The 13,917-nt window shown below is 40.9% G+C and overlaps 1 protein-coding gene across 4 annotated transcripts in view; it reads left to right on the forward strand.

Moving 5' to 3' along the window:
- Positions 1–659: 659 nt before the first annotated feature.
- The window catches only part of LOC125704845 (SLAM family member 9-like), a 32,291-nt gene continuing 19,033 nt past the window's right edge, over positions 660–13,917 (forward strand). Inside the window, exons 1-5 of one of the 4 annotated variants that reach the window (XM_048970978.1) lie at positions 850–1,034; positions 3,813–4,127; positions 4,226–4,483; positions 6,905–7,026; positions 7,509–7,969. In XM_048970978.1, coding sequence (XP_048826935.1) covers positions 977–1,034; positions 3,813–4,127; positions 4,226–4,483; positions 6,905–7,026; positions 7,509–7,700 — 945 coding nt within the window. In that variant the 5' untranslated portion in view covers positions 850–976 and the 3' untranslated portion in view covers positions 7,701–7,969. Of the gene's footprint in view, positions 1,035–3,812; positions 4,128–4,225; positions 4,484–6,904; positions 7,027–7,508; positions 7,970–11,503; positions 11,708–13,917 lie in introns of those variants that run through there. The other 3 variants (XM_048970977.1, XM_048970974.1, XM_048970975.1) reach the window with 3 other exon arrangements.

A 13,917-nucleotide genomic window follows, 5' to 3' on the forward strand; every position in this document is an offset into this window, starting at 1 on the left:
AAGAGCCAAACATGCCTACTGTCAAAGAGCGTACTCCTGTGTTACACAGCAGTCAATCACAACTAGTTTCAGACTATTATTATAACTTGAAAAAACCCAAAATAAATAGGTTAATGTTTCATTTATAAATTGCCAAGCATTTCAGATGTTTTCTAGGCTAATATGCCCACCACAGTATCTGAAATATCTGAATTCCATTGTTAAGATACTTAAAAAATGGACAATGAGCCCCACACATGAAAGAAATTGTTGCGCTGAATAAAGGGTTGACCAGCAGCACAGGTTATCAGAATTAGTGAAGATTGCCTGTGTCAGGTTTTTATTGCAAACAAGACGTGTGATATGGCCTGATGCGTTAGCATTTTAAAAAGTTTATTAACTTAGAAAGCTTCTGCAGTTATTTAAGAACTGCATGGCTGAGTAGATTGCAGGCTGCAAGACCGATACATGTGCAGTGTGTGTAGGGACTTTACGAGTCAAACAGTTTTGAAATGTTTCCCTCCGGATGTTGCTGCTTCTGTGGGTTACAGATATAGATTTCCTGAACAGTCAGAGAGCCATGACAACTGCCAGTGTGAACCTGCTATTTGCTTGCTTCCTTAATATAATAAAAGGCTGAGTAGTTTGAATCCCATCTTATATATCAGTATACAAGTGATATTATACTTTATACAGGGGAGAATCACACTTTTTCACAGGTTTTGAGAAACAGAAACAGGAAGTAGTTTGAAAGTACGTCTTTCAAATACACTAAAATCTTCCCTTCCTTCCCTCTGTGTTTTTTATAGAATGTTGATTCATATTCAAAATGAGGAAATACTTTGGTTAACGTTACAACAATATTCTTCATCTTCTTCTGTCTCTCATACATCTCAGTATCTCATACATCACATCCTGTCATTCAACAGGAAGATACTTCAGTGCTGCATTTCTGTAAGACTCTTGGGGAGCTACATGTGTCTCATTACCTGTTAAGATGAACAGAAAAATCGCTCTAATTCTGGGGGCCTTATTAACTGTCGCAGTAGAGACAGGTATGTTTTTGTTCACAATTTTATAACTGAAATGAACCTAATAGTTCTGTGTATTGATATGTAAAATAAGATCTAAACTACTCAAACTTTTTAGATTAAAATATAATAATAAGTAAATTCTACACAATGATGTTTAGTTATTATTTTCTGAAACCCTTTTCATATTATTGGGATTATTAGTGGGTAAAACCTGACAAAGATTAAACGAATGAGAGTAACATTTCATACGTAGAATGTGGTTTATTCTACCTCATCTCCGCTAAATATCGAAATTTGAAATATTCTGTTTACGTGATAAAAACCCGGTTCCTACGGAAGAGTTTTATGGCCACCGAAGAGAAGAAAAATAATAATTCATTTTGACATTACAGTCGAAATTTTGAGAGTATGACGTCAAAATAAACTTCTGAGAAAAAGTCAAGATGAACTTTCAACAAAAAAGTAGAGAAACCTGTCAGTGACCGTGAGGAATCAGCAGGCGGTGAATCGTCTTACATGACGCCGTACAGAGGCCTCACATTCAGCTGCTTTCTGGGTTCATTTCAAATAAAATGAAGGCTATTATATGCAAGCCAGTCTTGAACGGCCATTTCTCATTCCCATAAGGTATAAAGAAGTCTTATAGCTTCTGAAAGGCAAGGCCCTAGGCCATTTACAGACAAAAATTGGTCAACTTTTACTGTACCACTTTGAAATCCATGTTATTATGAGTCAAATTTGACAGGGCATTTCGCAGAACTTTTCCATAATGTATAAACAAGTTCTATACCTTCTGAAAAGTAAGGTTCCAATCTATTTCCTGACAAATTTTGTTCAGCTTTTACCTTAAACATGGATCTCTAACTACATTTTCCTGAAAGTGGTAATAGTTCAACATTAGGCTGGGACTTTGCCTTTCAGAAGGTATGACATGTTTATACTTTGTCAGAAAAATTAGAGAAATAACTTGTCAAACTAGCCTCATATGTGCAACGCGTATAAAACCATAGATTTCAACGTCCATTTGCTTTTTTTCCTGACATTAACTAAAGATTTTCACCAACTAAAGAGACTCGACCACCTGATGCACCTGCATTAAGAAAATGCTTAAGTTTGTGTTTCGCCTGTTTCCAGCACACAAAATTTTAGCCCACATAAAGGTTAATAATAATAATAATAATGATAATAATAATGATAATAATAATAATAATAATACATTCCATTCAGATTACTTTCGTGACAAAAGAGGAAACTTTTTTTTATATAAAAATACTTTATATACATATATATATATATGTGTGTGTTTTATAAGCCAAGTGTGGCAATACTGTTTCATATGATGATATCAATGGGCGCTCTGCAGGAACTTATTTCAGGAACCAGAACCTTTTTCTGTAGTGATGGATAAAACAATGCTTCATAACCCATTTGCTGTATTTTTAGACCACACTGGATGGTGATCTCTGTTCAAAAAAGGGCACAAAGCAAACCAAAAGCAAACCAAGAGCACCATCTAGTGGGGTCAAAACATATTCTGCAGTCATTGAGGTTGGACCTGAAACCACAATGCCAGTCCATACAGGGCACAAGGCAGGGCTACACAGGGCAGGATGGCAGTGTGGGATCCAAAGTACCTCTGCCCTGTGTCCTGGGCTGCCTGGGAGAGGCTCTCTGTACTCAGTCAGCTGTTGGAAGGTAGATGGGCACCTTCTAGGGCTCTTTGGTGGTGATATGTTATCTAACATGAAAGCAGAGGTTTGTGCAGAATCCTGCATGTCAGGCTCTGAAAGCACTGGGGGTGGCAGTGACCTGCATCAGGCCCACAGGAAACCTGGAGTTTTTGCCTTTTAAGAGAAGTAGCACATATAATAGTATTTTAGGCAGTAACATGAACCAAAGCATTTCTTTATGTGTTGATTAGATTGGGTCATTTCTGCTGATTATGTTAAGGATCAAAAAAATGATATTTCACAGCGTGCGGCCCATATAAATCCATGTATCATGAGTCAAAATAAAAAATGACCACACAAAAAATCACTGAGTTCATGCTGTACCAGCACAGTGTTACTGGGCCCATTGATTTAAACGATGATGACTGAGTTAAGGTCAAACCCACAGGAATGAATAGCGTAGATTTTTAAGAAGAGTGCACTACCAGCAATGTGTCCAATGTGCTGTAATGGGATGAACTTGAATGATACGGTAGATAAAATGATAGAAACCATCCCCTCTGTCAATATACTGCCTCCCTCACCACCCCCCTAAACTGTTCAGTGTAATTTCACTCAGGTAAAGGTAAATCTACTAATTATATAAAGGTGGACTCAACCTAATCCAGGCCGCATGACCACTCCCCCTCCCCCCAATCGGCCACTGGAAATGAGTATTTATTTCTCTCTTATGGGTTAGATATGGGGCGGCATGGTGGCATTTATTTTCTCCCCATGTCGTCGTGGGGTTTCCTCCGGGTACTCCGGTTTCCCCCCACAGTCCAAAAACATGCTGAGGCTAATTGGACTTGCTAAATTGCCCATAGGAATGCATGTGAGAGTGAATGGTGTGTGAGTGTGCCCTGCGATGGGCTGGCCCCCCATCCTGGGATGTTCTCTGCCTCGTGCCCATTGCTTCCGGGATAGGCTCCGGACCCCCTGCGACCCAATAGGATAAGCGGTTTGGAAAATGGATGGATGGATGGATGGGTTAGATATTTAAACTGTTTGTTCTTGCATTCAGTATGTTATATAACTGGTTAATCATTTGGGGTAAAATATATTAAGAATATACTCCATCTTTCCCCAGACTCCAGCCCTGCAGAGCCTCCTGTTTATCAGTTAAAGGGAGCGTCTGTTCATCTCACAGTGGAGAGTCTTCAACATCTACAGATCAAAAAAATCACATGGAAACTCAACTCCACAACAATGCTGGATCACACAGTGGCTAATAATTACACAGATTACTACTCAGGGTACAAAGAGAAGATGCAGTTTGACAGCAGAGACTTCTCTCTGCTCATTAAGAACCTCGACGAGACAGACCAGGGCACCTATACTGCTGTAATAACTGAAACCAGTGGGGCTGATTCTGAAAAAGCCAAGTACTGTTTGCATGTCCAAGGTAAGCAGGGAATTTGAGTCTGTTTATTAGTGTCTCTGCTGTGCTGTGAAACTGATCATAACCTGTATAGTGAAACATTCATTGGTTATACTTTGCAGAAGCCGTTGCCAAACCCATTATACAGATGAATAATTCGACATTAGACTCTCCTGAAGGATTCTGCAATGTGTCAGTGAACTGCTCTGTGAGGGACAGCTGGGTCTATTACACCTGTGACCAAACCCAGTGCTCACAGACAGAGCCCCAGTCCTGGCCGGATGTGAACATCACTGTCACTGTTTATAATGGAAAAATCATCTGCACAGGCAGTAACTGGGTCAGCAAGGAGACCCAGTCAGAACCCCTGGGAGATGCATGTGAGTGTATGATGGTGAATTTGATTATTACTTATATTAGGACACTGATCACTACTTGCTACTTGCATTTCAAACTGTCTGGTGTCTGAAGCTGCTGTGGCCTCCTAACTAGATCATGATCACCTTGGTCACCATGATTATTTACTCTGTTAGTAGCTCTCCTGTCTGATACTCCAATGGTTGTGTTAATATACACAGAAAAAGTGATATCATTTCTAATTTCAAGTAAAGAAAAAGATAATCTTTATTGTTATTGTAACTTGGACAACGAAATTGAAAATGCAACTCGACTCAATGTGAGGAATAAAAAGCGCAATAAATATTAAAGATAAAGAAATTGCACTGAATATTGCACTGAATTACACAGAATACTGCATCGTCTATACAGATAGTACTGAATATACCGACTGCATTTATGAAAAATAAGAAATTAACCGTTATGTTTTGCATTTAAAGCCATGATTGCTTTGGGATAAAAACTGTTTTCAGGCGATTTGTCCTGGTTTTTATGGCTCTGTATTTCTTGCCTGATGGAAAAGCTGAAAGAGACATTGACCAGGATGTGATGAATCCTGTGAAATAGCTTCTTTCCAGCATCAGGAGGTGTAGATTTGTTCCAGGGTGGGGAGAGGGCAGTCAGTTGTTTAATCCGCTGCCCTGATTACCCTGTGGAGAGCTTTCATGTCTGAGGAAATACAGCTGCCGTACCACACGCAGAGTCCGTACGTAAGTACGCTCTCGATGGAAAAGTGGTAAAAGGCAAGGAGCAGATGTTTGGGAGACAGTTATTTCTGAGGATTCTCTGTAAATACAGTCTGTTGTTCCTTCTTCAGCAGCTCCTTAGTGTTTGCACTCCAGGTCAGGTCATCCTTCAACTCAATACTCAGGAACCTGAACACCGGGACCCTCTCCACAAAAGCCCAGGCGATGTTGAGTGGCTGGATGTCCGTTTTATTTTTCCTGAAATCAGTAACCAGCTCCTTTGTTTTTGTGGTGTTAAGGAGCAGGTTGTTGACTCTGCATCACCCTGACAGCCGCTCAGCCTCGTCCCTGAATGCCAGCTCACTCTCCTTACCAGAGATGATCACCGACGTATCATCTGCAAACTTAATGATCTTGTTCTTAAGGTGTGTGGGGACACAGTCATGTGTGTAGAGGGTGTAGAGGAGCGGGCTGAGCACACAGCCCTGCAGCAAACCTGGTGTAGAGGTGTTGGAACCCAGTCTGACCCTCTGGGAGCGAACCGACAGAAAGTCCAGTATCCAACTGCAGGAGAGTGATGGAAGTCCCAAGTCTGCCAGTTTGGACACCAGTCATTGTGGGATGATGTTGTTACACCCCGAGCTGAAATCCACGAAAAGCAGTCTGGTGTAGCTCCCCTGCTGCCCCAGATGGGTCCGGGCAGCATGAAGGGTTGTGGCCACAGCATCCTCTGTGGATCTCTTTGCCTTGTAAGCAAATTGGAATGGGTGCAAGTCTGCTGGCAGGCAGGTGATGATATGACTCCACACCAGTTTCTCAAAGCACTTCATGATGACTGATGTGCCACCGGGCAGAAATCATTCAGACTGTTCAGGATGGATTTTTCTGACAGCGGAACACTGATGGAAGACTTAAAGCAAAATGGGACAGTGACCAGGGACAGGGACTGATTGAAGATCCTAGTAAGGACTCCAGCCTGTTGATACACACAATCCTTCAGCACCCGCCCAGCCACACCATCAGGTCCTGCAGCCTTCCTCGGGTTCACCTTCCTCATCAGCCGCCTCACCTCCCACTCTTCCACCGTGAGTGTGTTGCTGTGGTAGCTGGGCGGCAGCAGTGGAGCTGCTGTTGGTGTCACCAAAGCAGGAAAAGAAGATATTCAGCTCCTCTGCCAGAGAAGCATCTCCCTTAGCGGCCGTGGAGTTGCTGGATTTGTAGCTGGTGATGTGCTGGACACCCTGCCACACCTGCCTGGTCTTGTTGCTCCTCAGATGTTCCTCTATCCTCCTTCTGTTAGCTGCCTTGGCCTCCGGATGCCTCTCTTCATGTTGGCTCTGTCTGCACTGTAAAGGGCTCCATTTCCGCACCTGAAAGCAGTATTCCTGTCCTTCAGCAGATTCTGGGCCTCCCTCGTCATTCAGGGCATCATATTAGGATACATCCAATGATAAATCCTATACAAGTTATATGCTTATTTTATAAAATATATGTGCAAATATTTGCATATATTATTATAAAGTGCTATGTAATATGAGTCCTGATTTCAAATTTTTATTTCATTAATAAGCTCTGTTTTGACCAAGAACGTGTCGAACTCATTTAGATTTTGAGCTGGTGGAGATACGGTATTTGTTAGCTTCAGTCTGAGATGTGTGTTTATCTGAGTTTACTGAGATTCGGCAGTATAACTGACTGTGAACACAATGTCTGTTACAGGTAGGAAGACTGCTGCCATGTCTGTGTCTCCATCATCATGGTACATTTGGCTGATACTTGGCATTGTCTTCCTCTGCCTCTGCATTGGTTTCATCTATTTTCTCTGTTTGAGAAATTCAAAGGTAACTTAATATTCATGCAAATATTTAGTAATTAATTAATTAAACATAACATGTACCAACAGGGGTAGCATAATGGTTAGCACTGCTGCCTCACAGCAAGTCCTGGGTTCAGGCCCGCGTCCTTTCTGTGTGGAGTTCACACGCTCTCCCCGTGTTCACGTGGGTTTTCACCAGGGACTCCGGTTTCCTCCCACAGTTCAGAAGTGTGCAGGGTAGGCTGATTGACATGTCGAAAACTGTAGTTGTGTGAATGTTGGGTCCCTGGGATAGGCTGCGACCCCAGTGGGGATTAAGCAGTCATGAAAATGGATGAAGGGATATATAACCATAAAATGTTCAAAATTTTCATATTTTTATTAATTCTAAGTCATGCATTCCAAATGACGCATTTGTGCCCTGTGATGCATGTTAACCTGTAAAGTGCTGTATGGTGATGCAAACACATCTGCATTAGCAGTGTAATAACGTATGTTAACCTGCAGGGGGAGCTGGACCCGGATGGAACAAACACTGAGTACACGGTACCAATGACTGCAAACAGAGCACATCCCCCAAATACCTCCCAGGATAACACCCTGTACTGCACCGTGGGACACCCAAAGGAGCTGCCCCCAGGAAGACCCCCACCAGCTCACTGTGATGACACGAGTATTTACAGTCAGGTGAAAAAATAACATGGACTTTTCTGCAGAATGAAAGCTGTCTGGAACTTTTTAGCTCATGCTTGTGATGCCAGTTCCTTTGTAGTGGGTCTGTCTGTACTGCAAATGTTCATGTTAAGGTCTCTGCTGAGGGTTTGAAGCAGCAGCTGAGTCCTAATGGACTGATCCGCACCAACAGCGTGTTCGTGTGTCAGGGAGTGAGTTTGTCTGGCTAGGAGTTTATAAACTAAGCTGTGTGAGTATTTTGTGCTCTTCAACATTCATTAAATGGTTATTAAGGACTCTGTTCAGTCTTTGTTGAGTTTTTGAGTCATTTATATAAAATTTATTTTCTGTTTTCAACATCGTTAATGTACTATCTTATGTTATGTACTAATGCAATATCCTCCTGTCTCTCTTCAAGTGTAAAGTAGAATTAAACTTTACTATTTGGTGCTTAAACGCCTGTAAAATATTCATGGTCTTAAAACAATTAGACAAAGAGGGCCCTGCATTCTTCATACATGACTGCTGATTGGGTGTAAATTGGGAAAAACTGATATTTCAATCTTTCAAGCTGTCATACAGAAAACAAACCACCAGCTGCATCCTCTTTTATTTTATTGCCACATTTGCAGATACAGACCAATAAGCAGTTTGTCACTCTGGGGATTACCGTATTTAACAGCATATGGTGGCCAACATATTCAATGCAATGTCAGTCTGAAGTGTTTCATCCATTTCATAGATTGCTATATTGTCTGGTTATAAAAGAGTCTAGATGTACAAGGTTAGGAATGATTTAGGTGAATGTATGTATATATTTGAGCCTGTTTATATAATATGTGGACGAATTTTAGAAAATCTATAATATATTCAAACTTGTGCGCCAAATTCTTGTTTTTAAAAATAACTGAAGATATATGTTATATAATATTTCCACCCTGTAAAAATAACAGTACAAATAAATCATTAAAAGCCCAAAATTAATATGACATTCATGCCCCTAATGAGTGAATGTAAACGTCTGACCACAGCTGTACTATGTGTGAGGATGGGGGGAGCATGTTGGATTCCTAAAACACCCTTATCAACTACACCCCCCCCCTTAGACTAGGGGCACCAGCCTGCTCTAGGGCGTATCTTAAATCAAGGCCCAGGTTGTTACTCCTAGGTATCTGAGTCATACAAGTTGGAATGCTGGCCTTCCTTTGTCTTGGAATCTGAATCTCCTTGAGTGTGTGTGTGTGCGAGCGGGTATACCTATCCTTATGGGGACACAATGTCCCCATAACGTGATAAAAATCAATTTTTTTCCCTCATGGGGACCGGTTTCCTAGTCCCCATAAGGGAAAACTCTATTTTATAAAAATCAGTGACTGCTATGAAAAAACTAAAAATAAAAACTCTTGTATTTCGCTTGGTTACTTATGGTTATGGTTAGGGCAGGGTGGGAGTTAAGGTCATCATAGTTAGCGTTAGCATTTATTCCCATAGAAGTGAATCAGCGAGCGCCATAAGGATAGGTATACCCGACGTGTGTGCATGTGTGTGCGTGCACCTGTGCACATTTGTGTGTGTGATCCTACGCGGGTGATAAAATCCATGGGATGCAAAGAGCTGGAAGATGGAATTGGGGTTTAATTTGGCATGAACTCAATGACATACAGAGCATCTGGCCTCTTGTGTTATATAAGCCAAACATAAACACGCCTGATTCGGACCATTGGTCCTGGCCTCTCTTTCACTTACACCAAGCAAACTGATTTTAACTATCAAGTGTTTACATGAGTATAGGGGCTCATCCTTTGACCTTGCCCCTCTGTGCTTCACTATCACCTGTATATGTCTCAAGAAGAAGCAGGAATAGAGATACGCAAAAAGAGGCATTTCAATGTATTACCATTCCAATGGCAAATAAAACATCGTGATTAAGCTTCTCTTCTTCATGCACTTCAGTCTTATTCTGGAAGCTGTGTGGAGCCTTTTTCGCTCGTCATAAATAATCGCACTATGATTCCAAAGAAGCACATACAGTGAACAGGTTGCTGACATTATACAAAATTACACCTCCTCACCTTTAACCTGTCTTAGCTTTCTTCTCTTTTCTCTTTCTTCTTTTTTTAAAAAATCCCTCCACCACTCCCCCCCCCCATGGAGGACTGTTTTATTCCTAATTTCCATTGCAGAAAAATACACAGAGAAAAACAAAATTAAAATAAAAATAATAAAAATACTCCGGTTTCCCCCCACAGTCCAAAAAGATGCTGAGGCTAATTGGAGTTGCTAAATTGCCCATAGGAGTGCATGTGTGAGTGCATGGTGTGTGAGTGTGCCCTGCGATGGGCTGGCCCCCCATCCTGGGTTGTTCCCTGCCTCGTGCCCATTGCTTCTGGGATAGGCTCCGGACCCCCCGCGACCCAGTAGGATAAGCGGTTTGGAAAATGGATGGATGGATGGACAACAAAGATCAGCAACAAGAAGCTTTTCTTAGCTGTTATCTATTATACTGTAGCTGTAAGGGTGGGTTGCTGAGCCATGTGTTTACTGCACTAGGCTTCCTGACAGCCCTCTCACACTGCATGTGTGCTGAAACCCCTCCAGCAGCCTGTCGCTCTGAGGGTGGAGGGCGGTGATGTGGGTCTTCACGATCCCCTACCCGCCGGCAGACCTCGCCAAACACCTGCGCCTCCAAGTTCCTCCCCTGGACGCTGTGCAGATCCATTATAACTTTTTGCACAGGTCCCTTCACGGGCTCCATAATAAGGGCTTGACCTTCAGCCCAGGATATCAGAATGAGTGAAGTTGCCTGGTTTCACGCTAGAGGACCATCCAAAAAAAAAACACTCCGGCTTTTTTAGGGTAAGAAAACTTTAATTTTGATGTTAACAAAGCTTGCAATATAATGACTTTTATTAAGTTTCTGTACTTATTTGACAACTGTATCACTGTATCACTTCACTGCATTGAGCATTCATGCTCCCTTTACAGGTTGCAGAAACTTTAGCTTCGCTAGTCAAACAGTGTTTTGTTTGTTTGTGGATTGGAGGTGCAGAACTTCCGAACAGAGAACCATGACAGTGTGACACTGCACATTATTCACTAGATTCTTTATCAGTACACAGCACTATGGGAAAGGAAACTTTTGTACACTGAAATTTCACTGGGTAGAGTTTTTTTGTAGTACAGACAACTCAGGAAAAAGGAAACATTTCATTCTGTTCTTGGTTGAATATCATTTCAGTTTCAAAAGGAAATATTTCAAGAGTCCAGATCCAAAAGTTATAGTTCTAAAAAAGATTACATTAATGACTACCTGAGTCAATGCTATCAGAAGTACAAAATAAACAATATTGTTGAGTAATTGAAGCATCAACAGCGATAAACTCGAAGGAAAAAAGGATGGAGTTAAAGAATTCTTCTTCTTTTCCTTTTATTAGATCAGCACACAATAATAATAATAATAATAATAATAATAATAATAATAATAATAATAATAATAAAATATCTCTGATAGTTGCACCAGCGCCCCTTAGTGGTGACAAACTGTACTAGTACAGTACTGCATAGTTATAACAACATAAGACAGCAGACGTACTGCAACTTGAGTAAACAGATTTTACTTCTTAACAAATATATTAAGTTAGCTAAATCATTCAAGAAAGAGTGAAATGGTTCATAATTGCACTTGTTATGTGAGATGTGTCCTCCTTTCTTGATTTCAGGTGTGAGATGGCTTTGAAAAATAAATTATTACTGAACCTGCTTGTGTGGGTGTAAATAGTTCTGTAGCATCTGTTCTGTAGCACCAAACATTAGTGGAACATCACCCCACTTTTACTCTTTCGCTCTGACTCACGCAGCCCAGTATTTGAGTCACATGAACGGGAACCACCGTGTCGTTTAACAGGAAGAGACTTCAGTGCTTCAGTGATTTTGCTGAAACTATCGCAGAGCTACATGTGTCTCAATGCTTAAGATGATCACATGCAGTGTGATAACATTTTTTGTAGCCTGGGTCACTCTCACTGTGGAGACAGGTATGTTTTTTCAGAAGTGATGTCGAGGATTTGTAGCAGAAGTGAAACTTTGTCAGACAGAACTTGCCTAAAATGAATATATAATTGCAATAATAGGAATAATGATGTTTGATTTAGGATGATGGCAGTAAAGTTGATAAATATGGAAGTGAAGCTGCAGAACTGCCTGATTCTCTAAGAATAATGGAACAGGCCTGTGACCATGATACTGTACATTATTGCTTTAGAGAAATGCGCTTTACCAGTGATGATAAATATGTCTCTGTAAGCCGAATTATTTCTGTCTTTAACTAGATTTAACTAGTATTTTTCACCAAAAATGGGCAATGGCATAGATCACAGAAACATCGTATTTGCTGAAAAAGTACGATACAAAAGTTTACTTCTCGTTGTAGACCTATTGCATACTGATATCTAAAATAACATTTAAACTTCTTTAAACCGTTTTTATATTAAGAATTAATATTATACAATGATGCTCTATTGCTTACAATGATGTTTAATGATGTAAATTATTTTGTAAATCTCTTCATATTCTCGGGACTGTTGGTGAAAGGAGACGAAGACTAAACATGTCTTTATTACTCAGTATATTTCAGTGCCTCCTATCACAAAAGGATGAGAGCAATAATATACGAGTCTGACCCTATTTTGTTTGTTACTTATTGTATCCAGTTTAGCTATTTGAGTGCTCAGCCTGACACTGGTAGCTATTTAAGCAGTTTTGGTTGGTAGCTGCACCTACTAAAATATTAATAGAAAAGAACTCTAGTGAGCGCAGGTTTACCCTTTATTTTTGATTTCACATTTTATATTTTAACAAAGGCCCCCCGCGACCCAGTAGGATAAGCGGTTTGGAAAATGGATGGCTGGATATTTTAAGAAAGGTTGTGGGAACGTTAGCATGATAATATGATTACCTGAACATCCTTCTACTGAAATTAATGTTGAAAAGTATTGTTTTATAATATAGTACTGGGGGCGGCATGGTGGTGCAGTGGTTAGCACTGTTGCCTCACACTTCTGGGACCTGGGTTCAAGGCTCTGCCTAGGTCACATGTGTGTGGAGTTTGCATGTTCTCCGGATGTCATCGTGGGGTTTCCTCCGGGTACTCAGGTTTCCCTCCACAGTCAAAAAACATGCTGAGGCTAATTGGAGTTGCTAAATTGCCCGTAGGAGTGCATGTGTGAGTGAATGGTGTGTGAGTGTGCCTGCGATGGGCTGGCCCCCCATCCTGGGTTGTTCCCTGCCTCATGCCCATTGCTCCAGACCCCCCATGACCCAGTAGGATAACTGGCTTGGAAAATGGTATAATTCATCATAGCTGTCATACTTTAATTGTTCTGTAAATATTCCTAGAATGAAAATTTGTTAGCGGGGATATCTGGATGATATCTGGATGATTCAGCTCGAAGGCTTCTTGGTTACTCAGGGACAGTCTAACGTCAGTGGACCTAACAAACCTGTCTCAGAGGCTGCAAGGCAATGATCAGCATGTTTGATTAGGTAGCTCAGGAGATGGGTCAACAGCAGTATGTCTGATAGATTTAACCAGCCGCTCCCCGGCAGTTTAGCGAAGTTAAGCGATGAAGCAGCAAGCTAGGAATGCTGTGTATGAATTTAACACCACCAACTTACTTAGAAAGTTCAGACAGCTAAGAATTAATCTAAACCTAATTTATTTGTTAGGTAAAAACAACATGCACCAATCACAATTCAAAACCAATACACAGAGATCAAGCTACATCTAACCTAAATGACAACTTCATTACTGAGCGACCTTACACACATACAACACAGTACACAGTGATAAATACCACAGTAAAAGATACACAGAGCACCTGCAAAACAGATCCGGCTACAGGTGTATTTACCATGTGGGAGCTTCGGTTACAGAGCGGTTTCTCAGGAAACGCTACAGATTCTAGGGGGGCTCATGAGACCGAGCATGTTGGGGTTCTGGCTTCAGATCGTACCCCCACCTGCTTTGTGGACCCCTCCTTATTGATGGACATCTGTTTGGAATGTTTCTTTTTACCTTATTATATTATATTTTATTATGGTACACTGTACCATATACTATGGTACCAAAGTACCAGTTGCACTGAGACTGTTCAAATGACACCAGACAATAATATGTATATTAATTGTATTTTTTTAAAGGTTTTTTTGCTTAACAAGTGAAAGTGTTCTTCTGTCATCCACTGCA

Source organism: Brienomyrus brachyistius, chromosome 12, assembly GCF_023856365.1.
Source record: "Brienomyrus brachyistius isolate T26 chromosome 12, BBRACH_0.4, whole genome shotgun sequence".
Taxonomy (NCBI): Eukaryota; Metazoa; Chordata; class Actinopteri; order Osteoglossiformes; family Mormyridae; genus Brienomyrus; species Brienomyrus brachyistius.